The 25,011-nt window shown below is 45.6% G+C and overlaps 1 protein-coding gene across 2 annotated transcripts in view; it reads left to right on the top strand.

The window, feature by feature from the left end:
• Positions 1 to 25,011, top strand: part of AGBL1 (AGBL carboxypeptidase 1) — a 399,614-nt gene that overhangs the window by 43,607 nt on the left and 330,996 nt on the right. For both annotated transcript variants that reach the window (XM_083712535.1, XM_083712536.1), the window contains exons 6-7: positions 13,970 to 14,007; positions 24,278 to 24,486. In XM_083712535.1, the coding sequence (XP_083568661.1) occupies positions 13,970 to 14,007; positions 24,278 to 24,486 (247 nt within the window). The remainder of the gene's footprint in view (positions 1 to 13,969; positions 14,008 to 24,277; positions 24,487 to 25,011) is intronic.

Raw genomic sequence — 25,011 nt, 5'->3', positions numbered from 1 at the left:
ACCTTATCAGTAAGAAGGATGACACAGATTTGCAGGCCTACAGGACCGCCTCTCCTAATATGTCCCACAGAGGACCTTACGGTCTTCAAATAAAAACATCTTGGAGATCCTGAGCCACAGGGAGGTTCGGCTGGCCTTGATCAGAGCCAGGGCTTTTTCGGCTGTGGCCCCGATCTGGTGGAACGTTCTGTCACAAGAGACTAGGGCCCTGCGGGACTTGATCTTTCCGCCGGGCCTGCAAGATGGAGCTGTTCCACCAGGCCTTTGGCCAAGGCACAGTCTGACCCCTTCTCTCCTTCTGTAATCCTCATAGAACTCTAGCCCAATGGTTGCCGTTAATTTGATTTTGAATTGATTTTAGAATGTATTTTAATTAATTGACTGTGTGATTTTATGTACACTTTGCTATTTTTACTTGTTGTTAGCCGCTCTGAGCCCGGTTTTGGCTGGGGAGGGCAGCATATAAATGAAAAATTATTATTATTATTAGTATAGATGCCAATTTAGAAATAATGTCTACGTTTTAAATAGAAATACATCTCACCCTAATGGAGGAGATTGTGAACAGGTAACTGATCTGCCTGCTCAGTCTGCTACCCAGGAACATAGATAAACTCAGCAGATACTTCAGCAATGGCATTCACTCCCATAGGAGACAAGAATGGTCACCAATTTAGATGGCTTTAGGTGGACTGGGAAAATTCATGGATAAGGCAGCAATGCTTCTGAATACCAGTTGCCAGAAACCACAGGAGGGGAGAGTGCTTTTGTGCTCTGGTCCTGCTAGCAGGCTCCCCATAGGTATGTGGGTGACCACTGTGAGAACAGGTTGCTGAACTAGGTGGGCCAATAGCCTAATCCAGTTAGGGCTCTTATTATGTTCTTACTGTAGGTGCCAACAATTGACAAGGCACTCTCCCATTTTAGGATTAAACTGGACTTACACTGGGCAACCCTTCCCAAAAAGTCTTGCTTGAGCAGTATTGAGAGTCTGAAAATCCAGTAAAAAAATAAGTTAGGCATTTATCATGACTTGCCAGATCCTTGCCTGGTTCTGCAGTCCCAAGGAAATGTCCTTCCTAAATTTACCCTATAATCTGCAGGCCTCTTCCCCGCAAGGCCAAGTTTGATGAGTTTGGTACAGTATGGCGGACTGGTGATGGAGACAATACGCAGGCTCATGCCATGATAAACTTGTCAGTACTCTTCACCTCACTCATACCTCCCTGGCTGTTATCAACAGTGACAGCACCAAGACAGAAATCTATAAACAAAGCCTGGGGTTGAGTTGCCCCTGGACTTAATCCAAGAAGGAGCTGAAATCTTGCTTAGTGTCGTGCCAAAAATTTCTCCTGCCATTTCTCCTGACCATTCTTCATCACTTAGGAGACCAGAAAATGGAACTTCAAAAAGAAATCAAAGGGGAGAGAAAAATTGGGTGAAATTCTCATGGGTGGAGTACCGTACAGGGGCTTTGTCCTGCTTACCTTACTTTTCAAGCAGCCGGGGGGTATTTGTGAGTGTCTGTTCTTTCATTCTATAGATCATCTCACCAGGGTTCTGCACTCTGCAGCCTTCCTGGGTGCCTTCCGTGATAGCCCAGGGGAAGACATCACGAGGCAGCTCCTTCCATGGGGCTTTTTCAGATCAGGAAGTGCAGGCAGCTAGGGAGGCTGCAGAGAGCTTGAGAAATATTCAGTGGAAAGAAACACACATGCATGCACACGCCACTCATCCACATTGTAAAGATGAGCTGAACCCTGCACCCACTGAAATTCTAAAAAAATTCTCAGGTGTCCCAAGATCGAGGTGGAAAAAATGTAAGCCTTTTTCACAGGAGAAAAAAAAAACCTTTCAATAAATCAGCGGGTCAATTTTTGCGCAGCACTGAGGAAAAGCAGCACTTAAAGATGCTGCCTGGAACGGAAGCAACTGTTAGACTTTTTGGCACAGGATGTAAACCTCCCACCCCCCAAAATGGGTGGAAGCATTTATTCATTTATTTATAAAATTGTTAAGTGAGGGGTGGGTCCCTACAGCCCTGCAGATGTAGTTTTTTGAACCCCAGCTCCCATCAACTCGGCCCATGAATGATTGGAGTTGGAGTCCAGCCACATCTGGAGAGCCACAGGATTCCCATCCCTGTATTTGCCCCCCACTCAAATGACCCACCAAAATGGCATTCCCCCTCCCCACCAGGGAAGAAGGACATCAGGGAAAATCTACACCAGGAACAAGGGAAGGAAGGAAGAAAGGTTGACATCACGATCTGCTGCCCCTGGCGGACCTTGCCGCCTGAGGCGGTTGCCTCACCTTGCCTCATGGGTGCGTTAGCCCGGTCCAATTGGCACCTGCTTGGTCACTGTGAAAATAGGATGCATGAAAAGATGTACCTTTGGTCTGAACCAGTGGGCTCATTGTATGATATTATGTTCCCCGTTGCTCTCTTCTAGCAGATCCTCTCCACTGACACGCATTTCATCCCCATGGCCAGGGTTGGGATGAACATACCCTGCAATTTCCCCCTTATCTTGCTATAAGTTGGTCTTTACATTTTTCTAGTTTGTTCCACCCCAGCCCTCCCCAATCATTCGGCGTTTTCAAATTAGTTTTGCTGCATTTTATCTCCTTGCAGATAAGTCTAAAAATGAGCACTTTCTTATCTCCCATACATCGTTACAGTCTGAGAACACTCTGTATTGGGTTCTCTTTTGATGGTAGCATCTTTTATCTCCAGAGTGCCTTATAACATGCAGCAGTTGGGAGACGCAGAGGCTTGTAGGAGGGGAAGGGTTCAGTGACCTGCATATAGTAGTTTAGGGTGGGGGGTGGGGAGGGAGACATGAGGAGTTCAATCTTTGCAAATTCCAGTCTGGATTGACTCAATCTGTACCTCTAGGATGATTGTGCAGACCATAATGTGTAGCTATTCTTCTGCATTTGTAACAAATCAAGCTGTGGCAGCTTCTAAACTCTGGAACTCCCTGCCCATTGTATTCTTTTCAGCATCTTCTAAAAACCTTTCCATTTAGATAAACTTACCTTGAAGCGAGTGGTGCTGTGGGTTAAACCACTGAGCCTAGGACTTGCCAATCAGAAGGTCAGCGGTTCGAATACCCGTGACGGGGTGAGCTCCCGTTGCTTGGTCCCTGCTTCTGCCCACCTAGCAGTTTGAAAGCACGTCAAAGTGCAAGTAGATAAATAGGTACTGCTCTGGCGGGAAGGTAAAAGGCGTTTCCATGTGCTGCTCTGGTTCGCCAGAAGCGGCTTAGTCATGCTGGCCACATGACCTGGAAGCTGTACTTCGGCTCCCTTGGCCAATAAAGCGAGATGAGCGCTGCAATTCCAGAGTCGGCCAAGACTGAACCTAATGGTCAGGGGTCCCTTTACCTTTACCTTGACATATAAAGCTGACATGTATTCTAATCTGCAATTTTATCTTATAGTGCAGGGCTGTCCAACTATTTTTTTTTTTGGTGCGGGGGCGGGGGCAGGGAGGATCCCACGATCGACTGGTAGATCACGATCGACCTGTTGGACAATCCTGTTATAGTGTATATTTTAAACTGTTGATTTTCTTGACTGCCCAATCAGGCTAGAGCAGGGTTTCCCAAACTTGGGCCTCCAGCTCTTTTTGGACTACAACTCCCATCACCCCTAGCGAGCAGTACCAGTGGTCAAGGAAGATGGGAACTGTAGCCCAAAAACAGCTGGAGACCCAAGTTTGGGAAACCCTGGGCTTGAGTCACAACTAGGATGCAGCACAATGCACAGGAACAAAGGGAGGGATGATGATTCCCAGGGAAGAGTCAGAATCACTCACAGTTTTGTGATGTGCTTCCTCATGGTCCATTAACACCAAATGCTAACCTAACACAAAAGCTTTGCCTTCACCCACACTTAACTGTGATGGCCCAGTGCTTAAGGGTTGGGGATCCCATTGGTATTATTTGCAGGAGTATTTCCCAGACCTACCTGGAGATGCCAGGGGTTGAACCTGGAACTTTTTCCATGCAAAACAATTCTTCCGTCATGGTTCTATGGCTCTTCTGTCTTCCACTGTTCACTCACACTAGTAGCTGCAGAGGCAGATTGCCTGGCTACTCTCAACCTGCCTCCCCAAGGTAAGCCACTTTCTTCCACTGCAAGCAAAAGGAGAATTAATTGCATCTTAAAAAGCAGAGACATCACCTTGCCAACAAAGGTCAGTATAGTTAAAGCTATGGTTTTCCCAGTAGTGATGTATGGAAGTGAGAGCTGGACCATAAAGAAGGCTGATCGCCGAAGAATTGATGCTTTTGAATTATGGTGCTGGAGGAGACTCTTGAGAGTCCCATGGACTGCAAGAAGATCAAACCTCTCCATTCTTAAGGAAATCAACCCTGAGCGCTCACTGGAAGGACAGATTCTGAAGCTGAGGCTCCAATACTTTGGCCACCTCATGAGAAGAGAAGGCTCCCTGGAAAAGACCCTGATGTTGGGAAAGATGGAGGGCACAAGGAGAAGGGGACGACAGAGGACGAGATGGTTGGACAGTGTTCTCGAAGCTACCAGCATGAGCTTGACCAAACTGCGGGAGGCAGTGGAAGACAGGAGTGCCTGGCGTGCTCTGGTCCGTGGGGTCATGAAGAGTTGGACACGACTGAGCAACAACAATTGGGGTGGGGCAAGCAATTTTTTTTTTTGACTACAACCCCCATTGGCCTCTGCCTAAAAAATCCACAATCAGTAGTCTGAACGACTACAGACCAGTTGCACTGACTCCAATCATCATGAAGTGTTTTGAGAAACTGGTGCGCCGTCACATTATTTCCTGTCTTCCATCAACTTTTGACAACTACCAGTTTGCATACAGGGCAAATAGATCCACGGACGCTATCACTACCACTCTCCATGCTGCTCTGTTCCATCTGGAGCAGCCGGGGAGTTATGTGAGGCTGCTGTTTGTGGATTTTAGCTCTGCTTTTAACACTATCCTCCCCCATAGACTGGTGTCCAAGCTAGAGGCGATTGGACTCTCCAACTCCACCTGTCTCTGGGTTTTGGACTTTTTGTCAGAACGTTCTCAGAGGGTTAGAGTAGGGTCACATATGTCCACAGCCCTTAGCCTTAACACCGGCTCACCACAGGGTTGTGTGTTGAGTCCCCTGCTCTATACTCTCTATACGTATGATTGTACAGCCATTTATTCCAGCAACAAAATCATCAAGTTTGCTGATGACACTACGGTGGTGGGGCTCATTTCAGGAGGGGATGAGTCCGCCTATCGGGACGAGGTGGAGCGGCTTTGTGCTTGGTGTGGAGAGAACAATCTGGCTCTTAATACGACTAAGACCAAGGAATTGGTGGTGGATTACAGGAAAAAAAAGGCGGACATTCAGCCCTTGTATATCAACGGGGAACGGGTGGAGAGGGTGGCGGAATTCAGGTTTTTGGGAGTGACTATCGATCAGGGCATGACTTGGAGCGCAAATACTACTGCTCTGGTGAAGAAGGCCCAGCAGAGAATTTATTTCCTCAGACTTTTAAAGAAGAACAATCTGAGTGAGAGACTGCTGGTGTCCTTCTACCGAGGCTCCATAGAGAGCATTCTCACATACTGTATTTGTGCCTGGTTCTCCAGCTGTACAGCTAGGAAGAGGAAGGTGCTCCAGAAGGTCATAACCACAGCCCAAAGGATTATTGGTCATCCCCTCCCATCTTTGGAAGAACTGTACGGTTCCCGCTGTCTTAGGAAAGCAAACAATATCCTGCAGGATGCATCTCACCCGGGACACAGTCTGTTTGTACTACTGCCTTCTGGCAGGAGATACAGAAACATCAAGTCAAGGACAAATAGACTGAAAAATAGTTTCTATCCAAGAGCTGTGGCCTTCTTAAATGCAGTAACTCGATAGTGTGACCTGGGAGTTTGATGGGTGTGGGTGTGGGTGTGGCTGGAATGTGGTTTGTTTGGTTGTTGTTGTTGTGTTGCTTTTGTTGTTTTTAAGGGATGGCATCCAATTTCGTTGCACTTGTGCAATGTTGCACTTGTGTAATGACAATAAAGAATCTATCTATCTATCTATCTATCATTGGTCCCAGCCAGCTGGAGGGCCCCAGGGTTGTGGAGTCATAATCTCATCCGTTGTTTCTTTTTATTGTGCAAATCTAAGGGGCTGTTAGAAATCTTGCAAAATTCCACACGGGACACAGTTTCATGATGAACTCAGCATGAAAATCATGCAGTGTTTGTGTACACCTATGTTTTCCCTTGTAGCTAGCTATGGCCAATCCTGCCTGCACGAAGCCATCAATATGTGGCCTCATACCTGCCTAATTTTTACACAAAAGTCTGTTTCTGCAGAGGGATTTTGTGAAGTTTGATGGGCCCCTGGGTTTGGCCGTATCAAGATAAAAGATTGTTTTCCTTTATTACCACATTTTTGTGCTTGTCCAGTCTTGTTAGATAATCTCATTTTCATTTGGCACAGAGAACAATGAAGAGTTTCCTCCTTGCTTATGTCCGTAGTTTGCACACATTGAATGTGCAAGAAGCATTTTTCAATCTGTTTGATTGTTCCCTGTCCAACCTGCTGGTTTTGGAGGTGCTTCAGAGGCCTTTGCTGTTCGGAGCGGTTGGCTCGGCAGCCAGATCGCTATAGGTTTTGTCCCTTTCTCTAGCTCTAAGGCTTTTTGATTATAAAGCATCTCATATGATTATGCATTTTAAACAGCACTGTCAAGCTGCTAAATAATTTGCAGCAGAGTAGTCATCTGGCTCCTAACCAAACAATTTGAAAAACAAATGCAACAAATAATTTGAAATACAAATGCAGCAAATACAAATTTCATTATACAGTCACAGACCTGGTTTTTAAAAAACCCACACCTGCATAGCACCCAAGCTTTGTCTGAGGTATTGGGATGGTCCAGACAGAAGCCCATGAATGAGCTGGGTGTCTCTTTGCTCCCTCCTCCTCCACCCATCCCCCTTTCCACATGCCTAGATTTGGTCCTTCTGTCCTGGCTTATAAAACAGTTTATTATGACCTTCAAATTGGGAAACTGTGGTTTAACTGCTACTTATAAATGAGGATTGAAAAGCAGGATTGAAAAGCAAAGAGAGACCATGTGGACACGTGGGAGGAGCCATAGCTCACTGGTAGAGCATCTCCTTTACATGCAGAAAGCCTCAGGTTCAATCTGCGGCATCTGCAGGTGGAGATGGGAAAGTTTTGCTGTAGAGCCACTGTCAATTATTATAATAGACAATACTGGATTAATGGTCTGACTTGGTGTAATGCAGTTTCCCATATTCCCATGTAGGTTCCTTGGGCTTATTAGTCTGAGCTTATTCATGCAGAATGAGTGGCGGAATTTTCTGAGCTGTGTAACTTCATATTTCTGCTGCAGATGTGTGCCTGCGTAACCTGGAGTGTGGGATACACACACACACACACACACACACACACACTCACACACACTACAGTTGTACCTTGGTTCTCGAACAGAATGCGTTCTGGGAGTGCGTTCGACTCCCGGAACTGTTCAAAAACCAAATCACAGCTTCTGATTGGCTGCAGGAGTGTCCTGCAGCCAACTGGAAGCTGTGGAAGCCACAACGGACATTTGGCTTCTGAAAAATGTTCGAAAACCAGAACACTCACTTCAGGGTTTCAATAGTTCGGGAGCTGATTTGTTCGGGAGCCAAGGTGTTCAGCTTCCAAGGTACCACTGTATAGGTTTTCATTCCTTCATTTCCTGTGAGTCACATGATAGGTTTCAGTGATGTGGCCTGATGACATGAATAAGGTGCTAGCAATGACATGCCCAACTAGGTGTTCATCGACCCTGAGTCCAGATAATTGGTCAATTGTGTGCTTTGGTCAGGGTTGTACTCCCCCTGAGGGTGTATGTCTGTAGTCGGTGTGTGTGTGTGTGTGTGTGTGTGTGTGTGTGCTGTAACTACAAAAGATTATCTCATAGACCCAACCAATCACTTGAGTTCTGCAGAATGGAGCCTCCTGCAGCTGCATACCATCTCATTAGAAGGCCCATTCCATACCATGTGACTTGGAACTTACCCTTTAAAATGCTCTCCCTTACATATCAGACTGACACCACCTCTATTCTCTTTGCAATGTCTATTTGAAACCCTCCCCTTCCCCACAGGCCTTTACAGTGGTGAATCTTATCTCAATCTATATCGGCACTGGATCTGAAATTGCCTTTAGTTCTCAATCGCTTTGGGATGTTTCAAGGGAAGGAATTCATAAGAGGAATGTGTCGGGGGGGGGGAGAACCCACATTAAAATGTCATTTGTATATGGCGAAGTGGCGCATCCTGGTGAAAATTACTGCAAACTTTTCACTCTGATGTGCTGTTTAAGTACACACAGGAAGGCATTTAAGTGGAAAAGCTCTGAAAAATATGGTCCTTTGTGCCTGCAGTCTGAACTGCCTTCTGCCGCAGCCATCTAGGAGCCCATTCTCCATAATGTGCAAGTTAAATAGCAACTTATCTCATAAGAAATTGAAAAAGCTAACAGCGATGGTTAAGATTTCCTTTTGTATTCAGTATTATAGCAGCACACCAGAGAACTGGCAACTCCTCCCCCTAATAAGCAAGTGTGCCTTTGCTTTGCATCCCCATCAATAAAATGAATGCTCTCAGTGATTAAACCAGTTAAAGTTCTATCAGTTAGAGTTCTACTTGACTAATTTACCTCTTAGAAGCTTTGCAAGCCTCCTTTTTTTTTTTTTAACACTGAAGTTCTAGAGATGGAGGAGAATTTTGTTTGGTCTGCATCTTTCGGTGAACTGACCAGATCTCCACCTCTTCGACTAATACTGTAAAAGGACCAGAGCATGAATTCTCCAGATTTTGCAATCCTCAGCTCAAAAGCATACCAAGGTATGGAAAACAAAGTGGCATATTTCAGAGTAAAATATGCTTAGAAATATGCACATTATGCACATTGAGATAAGATATACATGAAATGGAATTTTCTGATAAAATATGTATATAAGTATAAAACTTCATACATAGTTGTTTTTTTAAACAACAACAACCCACAGATTAATGCAGACACAGGATTATGGTCCAGAAATAGAGTGATCCAGCCTAACAACGTTATTTTTACATAGTTTCCCCTGGAAGATGGTATCTATCTATCTATCTATCTATCTATCTATCTATCATCTATCTATCTATCTATCTATCTATCTATCTATATCTATCTATCTATATCTATCTATCTATCTATCTATCTATCATCTATCTATCTATCTATCTATCTATCTATCTATCTATCATCTATCTATCTATATCTATCTATCTATCTATCTATCTATCTATCATCTATCTATCTATCTCTATCTATCTATCATTATCATCTATCATCTATCATCTATCTAATCCAGGCTTCCTCAATCTCGGCCCTCCAGATGTTTTTGGCCTACAACTCTCATGATCCCTAGCTAGCAGGACCAGTAGTCAGAGATGATGGGAATTGTAGTCTCAATACATCTGGAGTGCTGACGTTGAGGAAGCCTGATCTAATCTATCATCTATCTTCTTTCCCTCCATCCCTCTCTTTGAGGCAGATTTAAAAGAGTTTACAAGAGTGGAGTGAAACTTGGCTTTTTGTTACAGGGATTCATCAGAATCTCCTTGGCGAGGGTCTGTGTTTTAGGAATGGAGCTTTGTCTGTGTATTTCCCATCTTTTCTTGAGAAAATTATCAGGTTTTTCACTGGGCACAATGTCAAGAGTTCTGCTGCAGCATATGCTCACAGCTTCAGAGCCTTTTCACTTTCTCTGTAGTTCTCTCTCTCTCCCTCTGCCATGCAATTTTACTGTTGGTTATTGCCCCCCCCCACCTCTATCCAGATCCTCGCTTCTCTCTCCTTCATCTCATTATCTCCCTCTGATGCTGAAGGAAAGAACATTGCTTTGCCTTATGATGATACCAGGTGACCATGTGCACAAAACCCACCCATCTCCTGCTCTCACTTTCTCAGTATGTAGCAGTGAATTTGTCAACTTGCCGTATCTATGACACAGTGTCCCCCTCTCGCTTTACTGCTCTACTGCATCACTCCTGCTGCACGGTCAGGAGCATCCCAGACCTCACATCACTTACTGGAAAGTAAGATAGAAAGCTTAGTTACAGAGGATGTTCTCAGGTCCAGCCGAAGTGAGGGGACCATTTCTTCTCATCTGATTCAGGAGCCTGGGCAGGGAACATTTAATCTAGCCTACTTGCTTCTGGCCAGATAGGTTTAAGTGTTCCCGCTGGGCTATAGCTTGCAAGCTGAATGCTTAATAATTTTTAAAAATAATATCATTGTCTTCTTCATCATCATCTCTCAGCTGGAGATTCAAACCCACCACCTGCCATCTGAAGGGAGGTAGGCAAACCTGGAGACTTCAGGTTAGCAATGGAAGTCTGGCACCCCAACAAGGCTGTAACATACATAAAATGCAGGGGCTAAGTAAGGACTAGTCTTTCCCATGTTATTGTTGCTAGAGGGTCAGATCCAGAGCCTGGAGACCAAGGATTGGAGCCTTGGAACTCAAGCAGGGGTGCAGAATTTTTTCACTGCTAGTCAGTGTAGACAAAACTGAGCTAGATGGACCAATGGTCTCATGTGAGATTCCTGTGCTCACATGTTCCTGGGATGAACTCAGCCTCAACTCATTGATGAGATTTTTTTTTTTTTAATGGGCAGGATACACCTGCTCTTCTGAGACTGACCTTGCATCTCAGGCACTAGAGGTCCACAGCCCCTCTGTGGTCTCCATTCAGGTGGCAGAGAACATAAGAAGATCCTGGCTGTTGGATAAGGCCAATGGGCCATCCAACCCAGCACTCTGTTCCCACAGTGGCCAACCAGACTCACCTGTGAGCATGCTTGCATCTACCATCCCTTTGAGAATTTCACTGGCCATACCTATGATTATCACAATCAGAATCCTTGTGTGGGTGTGGTGGGGGAGAGAAGTGAGAATGGGAAGAGTCATCCCTCCTTGCATCCTGGGAAGTGAGATAGCTCAGTGGCAGAGCATCTACTTTCCAAGCAGAAGATCCCAGGTTCAACCTCCAGCATCTCTCATCAGGGAGAAACCCATGCCTGGAACCCTGGAGAGCCACCTCCAGTAAGTGTCAACAATACTGAGCTACGTGGACCAAGGATCTGATTTCCTGGCAGCTTCTTAGCAGGAAGGGTTGAAGCTCTGTGGCAAAGCATCTGCTTTGCATGCAGAAGGTCCCAGGTGCCATCCTTGAGATGTCTAAGGAGGCCTCGGAAAGACTCCTGTGAAACCCTGGAGGGCCACTGTCAGGCAGAGTAGACAGTACTATTAGGTGAGCCACTGGCCAGAGGGTGAAAGGCAGCTTCCTAATATGAATTAGCCTTTCTGCAGGATGTATGGTTTTCCCCAGAGGGAGACACTTCCAGAATGTGTAGACAATGCCAAGCTAGATGGACCGTGGATCTGATTCGACAGAGGGCAGATGTTCCCCATCTTCCTTGTTAAAACCCCATTGTCATTTATGCATCACTTCTGATTTGTGCAGAGATGTACAGGTGCACACAGAAGGAGATGTAGCAAAGAAATACTGCCGTGTTCCTGGCACAGCCTGCTCATTCCCATTCCATCAGGTGGCATTCTGATACACAGAACTGGCTGGTGTCTCACTGGCCACCACTCGGTAACCACCTGGCCATTATAATTTTTTCTCCTTCTTCTTCCTGTTCTGCGGCTCTGATCACTGCCCTAGTTTTCAATCAGTGCACTGAAGCATCAGCCCAGCTGGCTTTTACATGGTGATTTGTTGCTTGTTTGCAAAGCTTTTTCTGGACTCCAATTGATTCATTTTGCAGGGAGGGGGGTGGGATCGCATTGTAAACAAGGAAGAAGGCCAGCCTTGGAACAGCGGGTGCTAGTGGGCTTCTCTGCCCCGCAATCTTGCCTCGGCTTGGCTGCCAAGCTGAATACGTGATGAATGGCAGCTGAATGGCAATAAAATATTTATTTCCAACTGCAGCTTGATAATTGGCTTGGTGAGAAAGCTAATGCGATTTATTGGAGGCTTTGTTTATATAGTGATTTCGGTGAAACAACGCAGCGGGCATGTGGGGCTTTGAAGATGCCAGTATGTGGCATGCTGTGGACACATAGAACTTCCTAGAAGCAGGGAAACAGAGCAGCAACATTATGCTCCAGAAACTTGTCTTTTCAGCTGCTTTGCTAGCTGCCCCAACAATGGCATTTCGGCACTTTTCCGCATTACGTCTGACCTGGAAGTACCAGTCCTCCATCTTTGAAATTCAGTGGGGGAATAGATGTTATGTATACGGTGGAGCTGAATGGTTAAATGGTTAGCATGTGAGGCTAGGAACTTGCTTACTGACTGACTGACTGACTTACAGGATGCAGATGGATTGTGGCTAATGCTGTGTGAACCCAGTTTAAAAAGCACAGTGACAGGAGCGCACAGGAGCTGCCTTAACTTATAACTGTGTGAACACCCCCTCTGTGAGATGTGCTTTGCTGGGAAAAAGACAGGGGCAGTTTGGTTGCCTTGATCCTGGTGGGCCACCCAGCAGCTTTCAGTACCACTAATGATATTTTACAATATTAATAATAGTTATTATGCTAATGTGTTTATCATATTTACTTGAGACATTTTTATCCCAAAGATAACAGAAATAAAATAAAAAGAAATATTAAAACCCAAATATAAGAACAGTAATAGAACAAAAAGGTAAAAATCAAGATATACAAGATGCATATTGTCAAGTGGCAGAGGAGCCAACCTCCTATGGTAGGTTGCCAGGAATGGATAAGGCAAGGAAAAGTCCTTACCAACTGCTGTTTATTCAATATTCACAGAGAGAGGCTTGGAAATGAATCCTCTTGAAATAATGGCGTTGCCCCGAGTGAGTCTCCAACCACTCCCTCTCTCCCTTCATGAGTCATCACTATGGGTGCTGAGAAGTTCCCTCTGCCTCCGAGTTCTTTGCTCTCCTACTTTCAGTGCCTGGGAGAAGGGGAATGCTTTCTAAAGTCACTGTGTCCATCAGCTGTCACCCTCTGGTGCTTATTCTTCCTCCTCTCCCATTATTTCCCAGCTTTCCCCCCTCATCTGCCTCTGAGCTGTTATCTTCCTCAAACCCCTGTTGTAATTCTGAACTGTCTCCTTCTTCTCTGGAAGGGTCAGGCTGGGGAGGTGGTCTCCACCACTCCTCCTCTGCCCAGTCCCTGACACACATATCTAGTTCTATATTTATGTTTGTGGTGTAGATATGCAACTGGTTTAGAAAACCAGTGACTAGTTCCTGGCTAGAATCCCAGAATGTACTTCCTGGAAATATTTTGTGGTCAGTCATGGCTTAGGCACCAGGAAGTTCACTGAAATCCAGAGCCAGTTTCTCCCAGCACTGAGAGATTGGGGGAAGGGGCACGGCTCAGGGGCAGAGCATCTGTTTTGCATGCAGAAGGTCTTAGGTTGAACCCCTGCCATTTCGTTGTAGGGCTAGGAGAGATTCCTGCACAGAATCCTGGAGAGCAATGGCTGGCCTATGTATCTGGCACTGAGCCAGATGGACCCAGTGGTCTGACTTGGTCTCAGGGAGCTTCCTAGACAGCAAAAGAGAGCGAGATCTGGAGGAGTCGTGTCAAGAAAAGCATTCCGCCTAATTCCTCACGACGCATTGGGTAGCTGTTTGTACTGACTGGTCACTACAGATCAGTGTAACGCTAATGCAAGGCTAGAAGGCTAATTGTAGAACTGAGCCAAACGCAAAGGATAAGGCCTTGCAAGCTGGTGCAAGATGATGGAAGTGTGATGGTTTTTCCACAGAGCTCTTCTGCTCAGTTTGCAGTAGCTGGGGGAACCGCAGGAGAGATTATGAAGCCAAAGGTTACAGAAATTATGGAAGAAAATGATATTTCCCTTCTTTTTCTTTTCTTTCCCCAGGGCAGCAGTTGAAGCTCTGGCAGCTCTGTTGAAATCAAGTAAGCTTTTCCACCTCTTCGCTGAATTCCACCCCACCCTCCCCTTTCCTGCACTGTCTATGTAGGTAGAAATGTTCCTGTTTCCCCAAAGATATATCCTCTTTCCTCCTTCACCCTAATCAGTACTGCTTGTCTGAAACTGCAAACAGGGCACAGAGGACTAATACAGTGAAAAGAGAGGAGGCTGCATGTGATATTTAGGTCATGTCCTACCTTATTTACTGTGCCTCAAAATGCATAACTTACAAAAGCAGTAAGAGGGGAAAATGCCCCCCGGGGTGCCGTTTCTAAAATGGCAAGATTAATATCTTAACTGCTCTGATGTTTGTGAAGCTGCCTTCTCTTGAGACATGCCATTGTTATCCCAGCGATGTCTACTCTGACTGGCAGTGACCATAGGGGAGGGCCCTTGGCTTGGGGTTAGAGCCTTGCATGCAGAGGGTCCCAGATTCGAATTCTGGCATCTCCAGGCAGGGCTGGGGAAGACCCTTGCCTGAGAGACCCCGGTGAGCTGCTGCGTGGCAGGAGCCAGGGCAGCAGCAGGAGAAAGGGACAGAGCTGTCCAAGAGGGAGGGAGAGATGCCGGATGTAGCAGAGGAGGAGGAGTGTTCAGGGAAGGGATGGGCCAGTGGGCTGCCTGCCACCCCCACCCCCTGTCTCCTGGAAGGGCTTGAAGAGGGATGTGCAGTGATTGCTTCCATGTAGGCAGAGCCTCAGGTTACATGTGTGTGCCCCCAATCAGATACACAAGCTGGGTGTATGTGTGTGTGGTGCCCCTGTTGCTGCAACTGCTTTTCAGGGCAGGACAGTTGCCTGGAGTCTAGAAGTGTCTGTGTCTGTGTATCTTGGAGCACTGCGAGAGCTGCTGTGAGTGCTTCTTTGTCAATAAAGACTTAACTATCAGACGTGGGCTGGGTGGGGGGCAGCACCTTAAGAGAGTTCAAGGACGCATTGCAGCGGATAAGAGGAAGTTGGAGGGATTTAAGGACCTGGCACTGTCCATTAGGAGAAGCGTTGCCCTGCCCAGCCAAGCTCAGTCAGCCTCCCTGCCCGCCCCGCCCTGCTTTCTTGCTTACAGCTAGTCCACAGGATATCTCTGGTTGCAAGCTTCCTCCAGCTTAGTCTGTGTGTTGCCTTTGCAGAACTCAGCAGGGAGGAGGCTGGGAACAAAACTAGAATTCGTTGGCTCTAACTGCAATTGGATCTTGCTCCATCTACTACAGTGGTACCTCGGGTTAAGTACTTAATTCGTTCTGGAGGTCCGTTCTTAACCTGAAACTCTTCTTAACCTGAAACATCACTTTAGCTAATGGGGCCTCCTGCTGCTGCTGCGCCGCCAGAGTACGATTTCTGTTCTTATCCTGAAGCAAAGTTCTTAACCCGAGGTACTATTTCTGGGTTAGCGGAGTCTGTAACCTGAAGCGTATGTAACCCGAGGTACCACTGTACATGGGTTCCTTGCCTTTTGTCCCACCAGTTCCAATGGGACTTGGGTGTGTTAATCTGGATCGGTGCATTTCCTGATTTTTATATATATATATATATATATATATATATATATATATATATATATATATTGGGGGGGATACTTCTGTTCATTTCTGATCCAATCTGAAATGGCCAAGGGGGGGCAAGTGGTAGGGGAACTTGAACATCATGACCGAACTGATATGCGACAGTTTGTATCTACCCTTTAGAGTATCTGTCAGACGGAAAGGCCTTTTATATGAGCCCACGCACACTCAGGATGAATGTTCGTGAAGAGAATGCTATACCCTATTATGCCTCTTCCCCATCTAAAAACACTTAGCCTTTTATTACCAGAATTTAATAAAGCTTTGATTAAGAAAGAGTGCTCTACCATTGCAGACAATCTTCCCGACTATAAATCACAATGCAAGTATTGTCCTTTCTCTCTCTCTCACCCATGATCTCGTTCTCTTCCTCGTTGCCCCTGTCTCCTTCTCTCTCCCTCTCTCCCTGTTTTTTATGAGCATTAGGAATGAATGCATTGGTGAAAAATTGGATCCAGAGAAAGCTGTACTTAAATGAGGCAGTTCATGTTCTCCGTTTGCAAATAATACTCTAGCATTAACCTGGGCACTTAAAGGTCAAATTATTGCAACGAGGAAACACCTTCTGGCTCAGACATTAAATCTTAATAAGGGAGATGATCACAGGCCGCTCCAGAGCGGAAACGAATGTAAGGGAAGAGTTTCCCTTTGCTATCCTTTTTTCCTGGGCATCTCCAGGACCTTCATATCACTGAAGCTTAGTTAGAGCTGAGACAACAGTACAAAGGTTTTCCCCCAATGGTGTTACTGAGAATTATCACCTTTCCCCAGTCATATTTTTGTAACTTTTTTTGGGGGGGGGGAGTTGCCCTCCCCCTCAGTGTTATCAACATGAAGCCACACCACAGTGGCCCATCCAAGCAAGGGACCATTCATGGTGTGATCCCTGACTGTTTGGGATCACTTGTGTAGTTAATCTAGCAAGGATGAGAAAGCAGAAGGCAGGCATTGGTTAACTCCAGTTTATTCATGTAAGCAAGCCAAGCCACCCTCTGCATGGGTTGGTTTGATGAGGGAGTCAGTTAGACTTAGATGTAGGTTCTCAATTTATCTTTCACTTTGGCCACTGCGGGTGCTATTCCACACCCTCCAGTGTTTCACCAGTTAAAATGAAGATGTCCCTGTGCTTGTAGCCCTTTAGTCTCATGCACCAAGGCTCAGTATCTGAGCCATTCCCTATTTCCCACTGTTATACATTGTTGGAGGATTGTTTTTCTTGAATGAACCTGCTGTATAATGTTCTCATTTACTCTGCAGTGTATACTCTGCTTGTCTTATACTCATTTAAAAGCAGGAAGGGTGTTCTGGTTAAAGATGCACTTAAATTGTCCTCTAATAGGGTTGTGAGATTCTTGCTATGGGCTCCTCTGAAAAGCAAAGGCTGAGCACAGTACACCAGTGTTTGGTCAGTGTTTTGTAATGGCCAAAGATGGTGAAGGAATGGGTCCTGATGGGAGGACATTGTTAGAAGATAGTTTCTAGAGGACACTGGAGATTGGGGAAGGGAGCAATCCTGAAACGTGTTATCTGTTTATAGTGTGTGTGTGTGTGTGTGTGTGTGTGTGTGTGTGTGTGTGAACAAAGATAACATATCTGAGTAGCAGTATTGGCTGCATTCAAACATCACACCTAGCCACTTCCTCCTCTCTCCTCCTCTGATGTGGCCACAAGGAAGAGATCAAAAGCTTTTGCTTTCTTTTTCGATTATGCACAGTTTAGCTTTATGTCCTAGTCCCAAACTTGCTTCCTCTGCCTATTGATAGGGCTGGCCCTGAAACTCTGCTTCAGGTGGCTCACTCTCCTTACATGGTAGGGCCTCCAAACATACAACTGAGGTCATCAGGAAGAATCAGCTGTTCTGTATATTTGGAGGGGCTTCCAGAAGACCTCCAAACATACAGAACAGCTGATTCTTCCTGATGATCTTAGCTGAGCCTGAAATCTCTGTGGTGTCCCTGCTGATATTGGCATGACTACAGCTACATCTATTACGTTGGCATAGCACTGTGTGGTGTGTATTGTAGTAACACCGGCAGTAGAGATGCAGCATTAACACAACAACACCTGGTCAGACATATGCTACAGGAGTCACTGTACATGGGAGAAAATTCCACAAGTCAGGTTTTGTTCCCCCTCTGGTATTTGCGAGCGTGCGTGCGTTGCAGCTTGATTGTCAGTAGCAAGACCTGACATTACTGTTTTTGACCCAGAAGGCTAGTCAATATTAGTGTTTGAGTTTGGAGTCTTGGCAAAAAAAATAAGCAAAGGGCAAAAGGAGGCAGAGAACAGATCACAAGGCTAGGAGGGTACCTTTGTTGAGCATAAATACCGAGGCAACATGTGGAGTTGGTGCGGACCAGTGGCAGAGCGCATGCTTTGCAAGTAGAAGGTCCTAAGTTCAAATTCTGGCATTTCCAATTGAATTTCAGATTCTCGGGTGGGATGCAGTTGTACAGTTAGGTCACCCTTTACTATTCTACCCCTGGGCCTGGCCTAGAAATTCAGCTAGTGCAAAATGCTGTGGCTAGACTGTTGGGCGGGGGGGGGGGAGAGGACAGAACACCACCAGAAGTGGCAGACACTCAAATTTCAGCAGTGTTCCATGTGATGCTAAAATTCAGTGTATCTTGCCTCTCTCGCTCTATTCCATGGCATTGCTGTGGTGCCCCCGGTTGTGTGGTGCCCAGTGCAGCCAAACCGGTTGTGGTACACTAAAACAGCCTCTGCCTCCAGCACATAACTCCAGTCCTTAAAATCTCATACTAGCTGCCCATATGCTCCTATTAATTTACAAGGCCTGTAACAACTTAGGTCCGGGATACCTCATGATTTCTTATATCCTTGCCTGATTTGCAGGACTCTCTGTTAGTGAGATGTAGATTCATAGGTTATATTCACCATGAGTTGTACATTCAGTAACGCTGGGCTCAGTTCTGTGGAACTGCCTCCCAGCTGAGATCAAATAGGCTCCACTCACTGTTTAATTTCAGGCAGTGCTGGCTGGGACTGATGGGAGTTGCACTCCAAAACATTTGGAGGGCACCAGGTTGGCAAAGGCGGAACTAGGTAAAGCATGGTCCCACTTCTGTCTTGAGATGGAAACTTACTTCAAAATTTTGTCCCCCCCTGCTTTGTTTGGATTTGCCCAAAAGTCCTTCCCTGAGAGCACCACTAATAGGAAGCCTGGATAAAATCTCTGCTTGGAGAAGTCCTGTTCATCAGAGCAGATAGTAGTAGCTTAGATAGACTTCTGGTGTGACTTAATGAACAGCATCTTGCTAGGTTGTGTGGGTCCCAGCTCAGCAAAAGAGCAAACACATTAGCATGCAGAAAGCTCAATCTCTAGCATCTTAAGGATCTTGGACAGCTGAGATGGGATACATCTGTCTGAGACCTTAGAGAGGTAGAGCCAGTCAGAGTAGATGATATCTGATCAGATATGATGCCCTCCAGATGTTGTTGGAGTCAAGTTACTATCAGCCAATGGTCGGGGACGACAGGGATGAGTTGTAGTCCATAAAATATACAGGGTACCATGTCAGCCCAAGGTATAAAATGCTAATACAATTTGGACTAATCATTAGGAGTCACTGAAGTCACAAATCCTTGGTTTTGAAACAGAGCCCAGAGTGGTGCATGTGGGAATTTCTCATCTTTCTTCAGACACATTTGCCCGACAGAAGGGGCGAGGAACACTTTTCAGCTAGAGGGCCACCTTTCCTTCTGGGAAGACATGATAGTGGTGTGCAAAGCTGGATGTGGATGAAGCAATGAATGTAAATTTCAAACCCAACCATCGCACCCACTCCCAATCATCCAACCTGGCAAGCAAAAGTCTTAAAATGACTCTAGGACATGTTTCAGCAAGGCAGATCACATGGCATGCACCTCTCCAGCACCTCGCTGCTGCTGCCCACCCCCTAGCTTCTTACACCTGAGACAGCTGCCTCACTCTGCCTAATGACAGGAGTGACCCCGTGTGCTATGAAAACAACAGAGCAACATAAGAACCCTCCAACACTTAACTGGGAGCTATTACTTCTGTTATAAAAGTTAGAGGTTTTGCACTGTGCAGGCAGTATATCCAACCAAAGAGTCCCATCTGTGCATGGATTTAGGCTTGCACAATAGACTTCCCCTCCCTTTGTGCCCCATACCTTCCACAAATCTGCCTCTAGAACAGATTCAAGGGGCACATGGTGGGAGGAGAGGAGGGGAAGTTCTGCCGTGCAAGTGTCAATCCTTGCACTGACGCAACGTGTTACTTGGATGCCTGCCTTTGTATATTGCAGTTTGCCTTGGGAGCTTTAACCCACTAGGGAAATAGGGAATGCATGAAATAAACAGGGCTGCAATCCTACGCACACTTGCTAGGGAGTAAGTGGTATTGAACTCAGTGGGCTCACTTCCAAGTTAATGTGCATAGGATCACGTGTGCACAGACACATACATGCCAATTGTCACTCTAAAAATAAATAAACACAAACTCACACACACGCTCTGAACATTGCAATTTAAATAACTGGTGCATTAATTCAAAGACTGTAGGATTCAGTTTGAGCTGTCACTGCTTGCCTCCCCTCCCCCCACCTTCTCTTTCCTTCCAAACGATAGTCTCCTGGCTCCACATGGTGGCACTCTTACCATAACTATGCTACCCTCCAAAGCCCTTAATCCAATATTTATTTTTAGTGAGTAATTTGTTTATCAGCCAGTTATTTTAATCTAATGTTGGTCATATTTGTCACTGCCGACTATCAGCATTCACCAGCATTAGAAACTTGTGCAGCTTTTAAAGGAAATTAGCGAGCTGAAGCGGATCTTGGAGGCATTTGCTTGGTGGTTATGGGAAGAAGGGAAAAAAAATGAAAAAAGAGGAGGGGCCCCCCAGAAAGCGGATTGCTCTGCTTCTTTCTGAGAAAAAACAACAACAGTGACAATGAGCAATTTAAAGAGACCGGCAATTATAGTCCAAAGCAGAAAATGACTGTTCCTAAGGTGGCAGAAGAAAGATCTTAAAGAAAAGTCATCCACAAATCATCCAGTGTGTTTTGAGTCAGATAACTCTTTATTTGCAAGAAAAACAAGTCAAAACATTGTGGAATTTATAGAAAAGATAGGAAGTTGCCTTATACTATTGTCCACACCAGGGGTCAGCAAACTTTTTCAACAGGGGGCTGGTCCATTGTCCCTCAGACCTTGTGGGGAACCGGACTATATTTTGAAAAAATAAATAAAAAATGAACCATTTCCTATGCCCCACAAATAACCAGAGATGCATTTTAAATAAAAGCACACATTCAACTCATGTAAAAACATGCTGGTTCCCGGACCATCCACGGGCCGGATTTAGAAGGTGATTGGGCTGGATCCTGCCCCCGGGCCTTAGTTTGCCTACCCATGGTCTACACTGACTAGCACTGCCTCTCCAGGAATTATGGGGTCCTTCCCACAGTGCTGGATTTATGTATAGGCTATGTAGGCTGAAGTCTAGGGCCTCTAAGTCTAGGGGGCCTCACCAGCCTGCCCTCTCCCCAGTGCCACAGTCTCCCCTCTCCCAAAATTGCAAACCCAAGACTTCATGCAAGGGCAGGGCAACTCAGGCCCAGCAACTATGAGACTCAGGGCTAGCCAGTGGGGCCCAATTTGAAGCAGTGGGGCACAACTTGAATCCCCCCCCCCGGGCCCCAGTTCACAGCCAAAGTCTGCAAAATCTTATAAATACAAATAAAATCCATCAAGATTGCCCTAGTGCAGGGCCCCCTTAGGAGTGGCACATGGGGCCCAATATCGCCCAGTTGCTCCAATTACCTTAAGGTCAGCCCTGATGGAACTGTGCAGGGTTTGGACTGACAAGCCCTGCACCTTCTAAGTCCCTAGTGTCACTATTTAGAATACGGACCCAATGACTTATTAGGGAAATAAAGGGGTGCATTTATTGGAAATCAGTTTTGTCACCGCTCCCCCACCCCAAACCCTGAGACAATGAGCCCAGCCACCTTTTATTCACAGTCGCTTAAGCACTGCACTACAGCATGGCCATAAACCTGTACGTTCAACCGCTGAAATATACACCCAATATGTAGCAATGGAGATTTATGCTACTGCTTTATGAATGAACACTGTGTTTTATGAATTGACTCTGTATTTTGTGAATTACCTAAGAGCCACCAATAGGGAGCTCTAGAATCTGACAGCTAACCAATTGGGTACTACCAAACAGCGACCCCTATTGCTGAAAGCAGGTAACCAGCAGGGAATGCTTCAGCCCAGCTTTTGCACTGTTGACTGAACACCCCCTGCTTTGCAGATAATGGAGAAAGCTCATAAATGGTATCCCTTCTGGCATCCTGGCCAACTCTATTATGATGGTGTAAACCCTGGTGCACCAGAAGCACAGAATAGCAGCAAATAAAATCCGCTCATACTTCAGCAACTAATAAGACTTGTCAACCAGTTCTTCCAAAGTCTTCCTAAATTATAAAACTCCAAAATACAGGCCAAAAGAGAGAAGGTCTAGGAAGAGCGAGGCATACAATGGGCGCCACCAGAGAAAAGGCCCTGCTCTGTGTAGCTCCTGCTCTGTCACTTGATAGGATGCCCACTTGCCCTCCTTCTTGACATGGAATGCTCTCTATTGGAGTCTCCAGGTCCAGTACAAAGGCCATATGAAGGGAGAGCAGTGACCTTGAAGTTCCCAACAGCTGTTAATTAAGCAAGCACACAGGTCACCTTTGTCACAGTCAAGACACCTATGTCCTGGCCAGGCGTGCGCCCAATCTTGTTTTTGTACAATCTTGTTTTTTCTCAGTAACCAAAATTATATTATCAACATGTACAAGCAGAAAAGTTGTTTTCCTTCATTTGCAAGGAATCGTACAAAACAAAGTGGCACTAATAAAGAAAAGTTCCAGGGTGGCAACAGAAAGCAAACTAAAAATGCTTTTGCAGTTCATCAAAACTATCCAGCAATATTAAGTTAGGGGAAAACTGGTGCTAGTAACAGTAATCCTTCTTGTTGGTTAATTGGTTCGGCAACTTCCATGCACACGAAGTGTAATGCTAATTATTTCCCCAAAGAGTTAAATGATAACTAATTAGAGGCAGATACAGTTGCAAATGGCAACAAAATATCTGTGAAAGGAAGAGAAGCAGGTTTGCTCAAGTGTGTTGCAGGTAGAAATACTATTTGTAATGAAGTGAGAGCAGTAGTTTACTTGCTCGAATTAACAAATAAGAACGTTTTGAGAATTTAAATTCTAGATTAAAATTGATTACTTAATTGAGAAGAGGATTGTAACAAAAACAATGGGGCCTATTTTAAATAGTAGAGTGCCTGGTATCTGGTGGGCAATCTCTTCCTTTATTTCCACACTGTGGCTGCAAGACCAAATCACCTGTCCGGAGAGTTATGAGATTCAGGTGAGGGTCAGATGCCTTGTCAATCCCAGCAGGTATATAAAAGGACAACCTGAGCAGGTATATAAGAGGCCTTTACTAGTCCCTGCAACAACCTACTGAAAGAACCAGGTGGAAAAAAAGGAAGGTCCACGATCTCTTCTTTCAACAAAAGCAAGGAGGAACAATTTCTCATTCCACAGCTTTGGGGTGATGATTGGAAAGGCTCTGCTTCTAGCACAGATATTCATGTTACACACGCTGATGGTTATCTCTGAAGCTGGGACTGGTCTGACAAATGGAGCTGGTGTTAACCTTGTCCTTTCACTTGTTTATGGCTTCATTGGTATCTGTGGGCCAATTTGATAATGTCACAAAGGATTGGTGCCTTAGTAGACTTGAAAACACTTAAGCCACAAACCAGACAGTCTGAATGATTGTAGCCCCTATGATTGTGATTCAAGAAGGTATGCTCAATGGTCTCTTTGATTACCATGCTTCTGACAGCTTTTGATGAGTCTGACCTTTTTTTTATTAAAAAAAAGACCCTTACAATGGGAGCACATATTCCCAGAGCCAGACACAATCTCATTGAATGATATGGGGCCACATGGGCTGTGTGATATGCTGTCGGTTAGGGCTTTGCTTGAGATTTATGAAATGGATAATTTCATTAGGGTGGGTTTAAGCAAAATCAGCCTTGCATCTGTCAGAACCATTGCTCTCTCATCCAGAAGTTATAGCCAAGCATTGCACAGTCTTGCAGCATAATAAGTTTAACTTTCATCTACTGTATCAGCAGTGATGAATGGTGCCTACTGGACCAGGAAATCGCGGGGGTGTGAACAATAAGGCGACAAAGGTGTGGCCAGTTCTGCTTTGCTCCACATCCTCCTCCTTTGCAAAGATACCGTGGACATTTAAGCACTGGGGTAAAAAAATACATGGCACCTAACAAAATTTATGCATCTTTACAGCTACAAAATCTATGATGCATTTTCCCAAGGGGGAAAAGACGAGTGCTTATAGTTATAGCTCAGCTTAGAGTGTACAACTACAAAGACAATGAGGGAGGGAAGTCTGCATGGAACCAGACAGATTTTGATTTGGGTCATGCATTGTCAGTGGAAAATAGAAATCTCCTGGTAGAATCGCTTTTATACCTGCAAATATTAATGGCCCTGAGAAACCGCATGTCGGATGGAACAAAATGCATGTATTTGTGTAAATGATAGCTGTGTCCTCATTTGCGCACTTCCCCAGCAGCTGCTAAGTCACCTGTTGTCCTCTGCTTTCAGAGTCGAATAGCCGGCGAGCCGTGAACAGAGGCTATATTCATAAACTGCTGCGGCTGTACCAGGACTGGCATCACCACGATACTTCCAACAGTTATCTCCACATCCGGAGGGGTCTCCTGCTTTGCCTCAAGCACATCACCAATGTTCGGTCTGGCAGAGAAGCATTCCTCCTCGCACGTGGCATGGAGACTCTCTTTCAAACAACCCAGGTGATCAAAGATTCATGGCAGAAGCCCTGGCATCTGTTGGGTTTGCATTTGAAGGTTGATTTCCTCTAAAGTGGGAGAACCTCAGGCCACACGGGATGAAAGGAGGCTTTTTGAACTCTCCCCAGACCACACCTCTCACTTGCCCAGCATTGCCCCCCAAGTGCTTGTCCTTGAATTCTGTTGATGCCTCTTGCTTGCTCGGATGGAAGACGGAGAGGGGTGTGTGGGTGTGAATGTAGAAACTCGTCTATGGCAGAAAGGTAAAATTTACAGTTGCTCTGACCGCTTTTGATTCCGGCTCCACCCAACACTAATATGTGATCCTCAGGAGGTTGCCTTGAGAGAAATGTGGCCCACAGGCTAAAATACCCCCCCAACCGCTGATGTTGTAGAACAGGCATGCCCAACAAGTCGATTGTGGGCGTGTTTGTGGTTGATTCTGGTCAATCTTTGGACCCTGAGCGATCTCTAACTGCCCCCCCCTTAAGAGCGAGAGTTTTCGAATGTTTCAGCTTCCGAATGACG

Source organism: Podarcis gaigeae (genome assembly GCF_964106915.1).
Source record: "Podarcis gaigeae genome assembly, chromosome: 14".
Lineage (NCBI taxonomy): Eukaryota > Metazoa > Chordata > Lepidosauria > Squamata > Lacertidae > Podarcis > Podarcis gaigeae.
This window is presented reverse-complemented; position numbering and strand designations above follow the sequence as displayed.